This window comes from Rhagoletis zephyria, unplaced genomic scaffold, assembly GCF_001687245.7.
Source record: "Rhagoletis zephyria isolate East Lansing unplaced genomic scaffold, Rhagoletis_zephyria_1.1 Rzeph_scaffold_14387, whole genome shotgun sequence".
Taxonomy (NCBI): Eukaryota; Metazoa; Arthropoda; class Insecta; order Diptera; family Tephritidae; genus Rhagoletis; species Rhagoletis zephyria.
The window spans coordinates 3,746-13,078 of NW_016171456.1; the positions used below are offsets into that span (position 1 = coordinate 3,746).

General features: G+C 32.9%; 1 protein-coding gene across 1 annotated transcript in view; it reads left to right on the plus strand.

Annotated features, from left to right (window-relative positions):
• Positions 1-9,222, plus strand: part of LOC108378555 (protein unc-79 homolog) — a 12,961-nt gene extending 3,739 nt beyond the window's left edge. The window contains exons 6-8 of the mRNA XM_017634848.1: positions 1,851-1,995; positions 3,177-3,233; positions 8,939-9,222. Of these exons, the coding sequence (XP_017490337.1) occupies positions 1,851-1,995; positions 3,177-3,233; positions 8,939-9,087 (351 nt within the window). The 3' untranslated portion in view covers positions 9,088-9,222. The remainder of the gene's footprint in view (positions 1-1,850; positions 1,996-3,176; positions 3,234-8,938) is intronic.
• The last annotated feature ends 111 nt before the right edge of the window (positions 9,223-9,333 follow it).

The following is a 9,333-nucleotide window of genomic DNA, read 5'->3' on the forward strand; positions in this document are numbered from 1 at the left end:
TTTTTACATTACTTTATTTTCTAATTTTTAGTCCATTTATAAAAGCGTTATATATTAGATATTAAAATAATTCAACTTGCAATGAAAGAGAACAGAAGACTATGCAAGCAAAATGTTGTTTGCTTAGGTTTTGTATAAACATACATATGTACATACATACATATAGCAGCAGTTAATTTCATTTAAAGAAATGGCGTGTCGTCCACTTCCGCTGTAGCATGGCANAGTCTTCTAATTGTATCTCCTTGATATGATGCCTACAACGAGGTTCATATCTAGACTAGGTTGATATCTAGAATTTGCCATAAATAGCTTTGCTCTGGTTTTACGTTCTTTGGCAAATTACGCTCTGTTAGCCATAAATTTTACTAATTTTTGACCGACTTTGAATCAAGACCCATGGTCCAGGGGAATTCATTTATATTTTAAATTGCATTGTCATCGTGATTGGAACTATGCTGAAAATTTCAAGTCTCTAACTTGTCGGGAAGTTAGTTTAAAATCGATTGGAAATTTCCACAATTTGCGCGGGATGACCAAGTTAAATAAAAGCTTATAAAAATCGCGTGCATCAAAATACCTTTCTAATGATATATATTTGTTTATACCTTAGAAGTATAGTTTAGCCGCAAAAGGGGTGTAAAGAAACATGATTGCCTATTTATATAATTGATTTTACAGCAATATCTGGAAACCAAAATCAAAACAAGACTACAAATTGCGCAGTTCTTGCCATACGCAACACAAATTATTTTACAATAACACAAAAAATAAATATCAAAACGATTTTGATCTTAGCGCAATAACTGTGAAATTTTGTACAAACAACCCCATGCACCACACAAACGACCGACGCAAGCCCGATATTGCGCAATGTTTTTGTATCGTTTAGGGGCCCTATAACAGCGGCGTGCGCAAGGAAATTCCGAGTCGGGCATGTGCGCATTGCTCCCGAAATGCAAACACATGTCAGACGTTGATTTTGAAGTAAAAGATAATTTTTTTCTCTTGTGCAAATAAGTTTTAAAAATTAATTACAATAAATGTTTGTAATTTCAGTGTTGGTCAGATACCTGTATTTTGTTTCTTTATAAAAATTAAGTAAAATATATATATATATACATATCGATACTGGGAAATCGATTTATTTTTTGACGATTTCCTCCTGCATAGATTATTTTTATTTCGATTCGAAAATCAATTTTTTTTTGATATCACTACCTCGAGGAAGTGTAAAAAACAAAATCAGTTTGTAGGGGGCGAACTTAGCTTTGCTGGAAGAATACTGGCTTTTTATGCCGAAGTTACTGATTCAAATCTCAGCGAACTCGTTGAAGAAAATATAAAACTATTCTGCCTTATCCCGAGTTTCGCCTGAAAAAAAAACTCACCCGAAAATTTATCATCCGCCTATAGTAAAACCATAGAAACCAAAACTGACCCGGTTCGGCGGAAATGAAACTCATGATAATAGGGAATTTACATGAGGCGATTTTTCAGGCGATTTTTAGTTGAAAGCAACAATCGCCTGGTGTAAACGGCCTTTCAACTAATCGCTTACAATGAAGTTGGTCGGCTGCCTACTTTCGTTCAACTTTTGGTTCAACTAATCGCCTGTGAAAGTTGAATCATGTAAATTCCCTATAAGGCTGCTTGTTGCTTTTCACATAAATTTTTCATTGGAAACGGCCTCAAGTGCTTTGAAGTTGTTGAAAAAGAATAAAATTATATTTTTGAAATAGAAATTAATGACCATCATACCATACTTTGAAGAGCTGAAAATGCATCGAAAAATTTTCGTCTCTAAAATATTAACGTAATATTCATGAACGATTTTTCATTCCTCATAGGTTCCAATTGAAGATATCATCGAAGAGGAAAAATCCTCACGTAAAAGTCCGCCCGAAAGTGATAAGGAGAAATCACGTGATCGCGATATATCGCTTTCAATGGCGCCATTGCCCATACCATTGGGTCCACTAGGCGGTTTTGCAGGTGACTTAATTTAAATTATCTATTCTTAATCACATATACATATATAGACAAATATACACACACCCACACAGCTAATCAATCCTACACATATGAATGGAGTTTTCGCCTAAATATTACAAAGAATCTACCCTGAGTAAGGTGGTGAAGCAGAAGATTCCATTTGCATTCGTTGAATAAAATAAACTGACCCAAGTAAAGTTAAATAGCCCACTGTAAATTTAAAAATGTGAACTATTTAGTTAATTAATGGCATAGTTAGTAAAAATTAAACGGTTAACCACACGCTCAAATAGTATTCTAAATGTTAAATTTGTTTAAAATTAGACCACCTTTAGTCCAATCATAAAACAAATTAAATAAAAAAGTAAATAAATAAAAAAATGCAATGCATTATTGGTGCGATTAAATTGAGAAAAAATGTGCTAAAAAACTGGCATACTACATAATACGTTGATAATAAATTTAAACTAAATTTATTAAATTTAAATTTTAATTTTTATGTAATAAACTTAAAAAAAGTAGAATTTGCACCCTGAATGCTCTGAATAAATAAAATGAATAATTCGTAATATTTCCTCAAGTTTTACTCTTACTTAAATATGTAACACCTATGACCCAAATTACCCGAAAGAACTTTCACTTCTTATGCAAAATCGCTCGTACCAACAACTTAAACTTTTTTGTTTTGTAAATTTTGCAACTAAATTCACCAAATGTACGGTTTAAATTTCACCACTCATGATAATCAATATTAAAAATAGTCACTTAAAAGTAAACGCAAAGAACGCATAAATAAAATAAATTTATTGATTTTTTTTCTTTCTATGTGACAAAATATAAATAAACCAAAATTTAAAATCGTTTAATTCACTTTGTTATTATGTATCTTGTATCTCTATCTCACTATCTCTCTATCTTTCTATCTCTCTCTTCATCAATAAACGCGTACTCTGAACTCTCACTATCTGTGCTCTCGACTCATAAAAAACAACCTACGCCCACCCAACACTGCGTGTCACTTTTTAACTCTACTCTACAACCGATACAACCACTTTTATTACTACTACTACTACTACTACTACTACTACTACAATAATCACAACATTTCGTAACAATTCAAAAAAATGCAAATATTAATTATAAATCTTTAACATAAACTTTTGCTTAATTAATTCCTTAAGACATCTTAAAGCTAGATCAATTCTTTTCAGACGATGGGAAAATTATAATTATGGCAGGTGAAGCATCCCAGCATTCAACCAGCATTCACGTATTCCTATACTATTTGTTTCTTTCTTGCTCTGCTCTACTCAACATTCTTACCTACTTACTTACGTACTCACTTACTCACTTACTTACTTACTTACTTACTACTTTCATTTTCATTAATTGATTAATTGATTGATTGATTTTTGCTGCAGCAATTTTGTAAAGACAAATTAAACGTTTCGTTGATTTTTTAATGATGCTGATTTTAAAAAAAAATGTTTTAAATAGTTCTAAAAACAATTAGCAACATTTGCTAACACTTCAAACTGAACAGCAAAAGACAACACCAAGTTTACAACAACAAACCTGAATAAATCCTTTTAGCCACTGAAACAAATATTTTGCAACACCGTCACTTGCACCCTGTACACTGCAGCGCACAGTTTATTTACTTACTCCACTCACCAACAAATGTACATACTTACATATACCACGAGCACACTTTCGCCACCGCTTTTATTACTACAGACACTATGTACGGGTATAATACCGAATTTCCACTGGGCATTAAAATGAGACAAATTTTTTTTACAAATTAGGACAAAATGCCACAGATTTCCAATAGCGAAAATGGTCACGAGTGACATTGCCACTAATGAGGATTTTACAGTACAAATTTTCGTTATGTATACCTTTACCGGAAGCTTAATATTAAAAAAGGGGCTGTAGCGACATATAGTGAATCAGCTAACGTAAAGGCTCATTATTTCTTGGGAGTCATAATATTGTAAAGGGGCCTTTCTCTACAACCCCTACAAAGCTTCTACAAAGCAAAATTCATTCAGAATTACTTTTAAGCATACAACTGCGTAAAAGAAAGGCTTCTTGTAATAGAATACTCAATCGCAGTCTTCTCGGTAGGCTTATAGCCCGAACACAATGAAAACGACGAGCTACGGACCACAGCTGTCAAATTATTTTTTTCACGTATTCTTATGTAGAACATTATTTTGGCGACGACAGGGCTACGCGACAACTGTGGTNACAAATTAGGACAAAATGCCACAGATTTCCAATAGCGAAAATGGTCACGAGTGACATTGCCACTAATGAGGACTTTACTGTACAAATTTTCGTTATGTATACCTTTACCGGAAGCTTAATATTAAAAAAGGGGCTGTAGGGACATATAGTGAATCAGCTAACGTAAAGGCTCCTTATTTCTTGGGAGTCATAGTATTGTAAAGGGGCCTTTCTCTACAACCCCTACAAAGCTTCTACAAAGCAAAATTCATTCAGAATTACTTTTAAGCATACAACTGCGTAAAAGGAAGGCTTCTTGTAATAGAATACTCAATCGCAGTCTTCTCGGTAGGCTTATAGCCCGAACACAATGAAAATGACGAGCTACGGACCACAGCTGTCAAATTATTTTTTTCACGTATTCTTATGTAGAACATTATTTTGGCGACGACAGGGCTACGCGACAACTGTGGTTGTGGCCGGAATAAATCTCTTCTTTTATGTCAAACTCATCCAAATTCATGATGTCGCTGCCGCATTCGAAAGTATCATGTCGCCATCGACAAAGCGTTTAGATAATGAAGATAACAAATTGGAATCTGTTGACCGTAGCTTTCAATGTGTTCAGCACTTTAGTTTTAAAATCTACAGTGCAACAAATCCCATTCGAAGGTAATAATTCTAGGATAGGCACAGAAATATTCCAGGAAACTGCATTGGCCCGGAAGGGAACTAATCTGTAGTTGTATAATTCTGTCTTAAATGTCTTAAATGCCATCAAGCTAACTATTTTCAAACGAACTATGGCTCATATCTGTTTTCATTGATCCTCCTTTAGAGGTTGAATTTATCAACGCAAACTGTTCAAATGAAGCTGGCGTGATAGCTTCCGCTCTAATGCCGCCACTGTCTTGCCTTGTCCTAAATAAGACAATGTAATCTGAAGCACCGCTTAAACGATTGTCCAGCGGACTTAAGAGTCCTCGAGTTTTAACAGCGTTATCCGTTGTGTGCGGAAAATAAATGGATCATATACTTGGGGAGGTAAAAACAATGTATGTATGTACATCAGGTCACTCTAATTTATAGCAATGGTGACTTCTGGCTGAATTGTGACTCTTTACATTTCCTACATAGTGTGGCTGTCATAAGCTATTGTGAATCCCTACCGCGATGTATGACCCGTACAACACAATAAGCTTTTCACAATCTTCATTTTCTATTTTTAACAAAATTTATAAGATTGGCAAAACCAAAGTAGCGGTTTGCGGAAGGTGTCACCTTCTCTCCGCTACATCGTGGGATGATGTCGTATTTTTCTTATGTATTTCACTCTGCTTTCTATCTGACTTTGACCGCGGGTATTTCTTTGTGTATAGGGTCGTTGCAAACACACCATGGCTCTTCTGTTAATGCCCTTCGCGTTCTCGACGAGAGCGTTTCGTTCCAGTGGTCGTACCCTCACAGTTCAATACCACACATCCACATTGGTTTAAAACTGCATTGTATAACAGTACTTATAGGCTAAGCTCAATGCCGATTTTTTGTATACTTAAAAGCCAACGTAAATTAACTGAGTTTAGTTTCATTTGCATTAACTTAGTTGTAAAATGTTTTCACCAAATACCAAGATATTAAACTTCGTTAGATTGAGGAATTGCGGCCTTAGTGCAAGTGTAACATGTTTCCACTTTTGCTCGTTGACTTCTATACGCCAATAAGCCATTATTCAATGAGGTTTATGTATTCCTTCGGATGGTCTAATAGAGCATTTTTTACGGCTAACTAAAGTAGTATCATCCGTAACAGTAGATTTTAATACTTTTGAAATATGTAGTAGAAAAAGTAGAAATTGTGAAGAAAATCGATTCTCTTGTTCCAATTAATAAATGTTACATAATAAAAACTAGTTGAAAACAATTGTAGGGTTCTCCCAAAGCGTACAAAATTAAAAAAAAAAAATAATCACCAAGATTAATATATTTTTGTCGTTTGTATAAAAATTTTGGGTATGCAGTTTTATGGAATTAAAATGCAAGTTGCAAGTGGCTAAGGGTTCGCGTTGATGATGAAACAGGGCAGAAACCCCATTTACGTGTATTTTGTTCTTACTTCTGCTCTCGAAAGTGTCATAGAAATATTGTTTTTTTTTTTTAATGTCTACTAAGGCCATGTAAAATAAAAAACAATAAAAAAATAAAAAAATATTGACTAAATTTGTATGAGTTCAAATCATCGATCCATTCCTTGCAAGGCCCCAAATATTGCGTTTGTAGCAGCACAAAGTTAAGTGAAATTTCCAAATGTCGTTTTCTATTGCATTATTTTATGAAAAATGGTTTCACATGCATTTTGAAAATGAAGAACTTTAGTAAACAAAATTAACAATATGTGGCATTTTAGAGACCAAAAAATCAAGAAAAAAGAATCGCCTGCTCTACTGTTACTACCTTTTCAATATGTCTTGCCTGTAACACTTTTTTTAAATAAACTCATACGCCATGTTGCACAAATTTATATACCTTTCAGCGAATTTGTGCTAATACAAAACATTTTATTTGTTATCAGAGTGTCCAAATTTGGCGACTTCGCGCCAATTTGGCGATTTTTTTTTAGATATTTGCGCGTAAAAATTTAGGAAATCGCCATTGGAGATTTTTGGCGATTTTTGCCCTTCAAAACGTTTCCAATATCAAACAGTATGTTATCAAGGTTGAATAGCTCAATATATGACAACAACAGAAATGTAAATAGATCACACACTACAGGTGATTTTCAAAAAAATTTTGGAAATAGCTGATCTCGCCTTATTATAGGTATTTATTTAATTTTTAGCGCCGAGCTCTTAAAAGCGGATTGTGCGAGTGAGTTATAATAAATTTAATAATTGCGCAGTCCTATTGCAAAATGTGTTGAAACAAATATTTTTTAAAAGTATGCGAATTTTTAAAGAAAATTGTTTGTACATCACTATTATATAAGTGATTTGTGTTATTTATTATCACCCTCTGAAGGTATTCTATTCGTTTTTGGTTTTAAAAACTATATTATAACAAGATCTCATTTTTAAAATAAAAGATTTGTTAAATTGATTTCATGAATTTTATTTAAAAAAAAATTGCGATTTTTGGCTATTTTTTTCATAAATTGCGCTTTTTATTTAAACAATCTGGACGCCCTGTTTGGTATTGAGTTTTTAGTATTTTTGTTTGTTTGTCTATACAAGAGTGTCAGCGCGTTTCTAGTTTATCGTGCTCGTGTTAGTCGCTGTCTTTGTATTCGTCTGCGGAAAGTAACCGTAATACTTATAGGGCAATTCTCGCAACTTTCTTTCACCTCACCACATTCTTCTGAAAGACAAAATTCTTTCGTAAGACAGTTGTCTATTCTGGCAGCTACTATCTTAAAAGCTCTTTACTGTCTTTCGAAAGACTAATTGAAACATCTGCTAACGAGGAGGTCTTGGCGTTATGCTGTTCGCCTGTTAAGTGTTTTTTTTTTAATCAATTAAATTTTAAAAACATATATATTTCTCTTTTGAAAACAATCAAAAGTGATAAATTTTAATTTAAGTAAAATATTAAGGCAAAAATAAATAAATAAATAGTTTTAAAAATTAAATGAAATTTAAATAAAAATGTGATAAATTTAAATTTAAGTAAAATATTAAAGCAAAAATAAATAAATAAATGGTTTTAAAAATTAAATGAAATTTAAATAAAAATGTTTTCTTCTTTATTAATTAAAAGAAGAAAAGAAATTAATTAAATTAGAAGAAACACGCCTATGCTCTGCGCACTCGGCCATTGCGACTGTTGGAGTGACGCGAGTGGTGAGTGAAAGAGCTTCTTTCTAAGAATTTGATGCTAGAATAACAAAAGTCTTTCGAACTATCTTGTCATTTGTCTTCATTTTTCTTACGAAAGACTATTTACTGTCTTAGCCACATTTTCCCTATTAGTGTTCGTATTAGTATTCGTATTTCATTTCGTATTCGTTGTCGTATTCTCAGAAAAATAGTGTAGGTGGCAACCTTTATCTGGTCACTACTGTATTTCGGATCAGCTAATATTCCAAGTTTTTGTGGGGATACTTTATATGTATGTCTGCCAACATAACTCAGCTCTGTAAAAAAAAATGCAGACAACACAGACATATCATCAGGGTTGCATACATACTATTTACATACATATGTACACACTTATATTGCACATTATTAAACCAACACAAACTTTCCAATGCATGCGTGAATCTGCTTCATTTTTTTGTTTTTTTTTTTATATAATATATTTTTTTTCTTTTTGTATATAATATATTTTTTGTATTTTTATAAGAAAAATAACTATATGCATACAGACGTATGTATGTACATATTTTGCTGTTTGTTTTTGAAAGCAACTTTGTAAATATTTACATATTATTTTTTGAATCTTGAAGCAATGAGCGCCACTAAAAATTAATTTTAAATTTCTACAAATAATAGTTGCATGAATTGTAGCCAGATGCGAACCCAAAAAAAATGATTTAATCTAGATAAACCCCAGCCACCCCTTGCAACCATACCCCATGTAAAATATGTTTTGCCTTTTCTAGCATTCCCTGTGTATTCGAGTTTCAAAAAGAAAAGTAAAAGTAATCTGCAAATTCACCGTCAAAACAACTGACTAATATTCCATATTTGTTTCTCGTTTAAATTTTCGCTCGTGCCTAGGACCAGTGCCAGTTGCAGTGCCACAGCCGGAACCACACTCCGTGGGCGGAGTGCTCGTACATATGCCGCACGTTTGTTCCGTATGTATACAGGATAAAGAGAAAATAAAATTAATATCCAGCAATTATATAGGCATAAGACATATATGACGTTTTTTTTTTAATTATTTGAAAAAATGTTTATTCATATAAGGCCGGGTTTCCACAGTGCAATAAATGACGAATATTTCGTATGTGAAAGTGGGGTACTAAAGAGCATAATCATTAAGGGTAATTCGTTCAAAGAGCTTTTAAAATTTAAAAGCCTTTTAAAAACAAAAGTTTTACGAATGTCTTTAACCCTTGAAGACCAAGGGAAAATAAAATAAAAATAAAAAGTAATGTATTTATATCTAT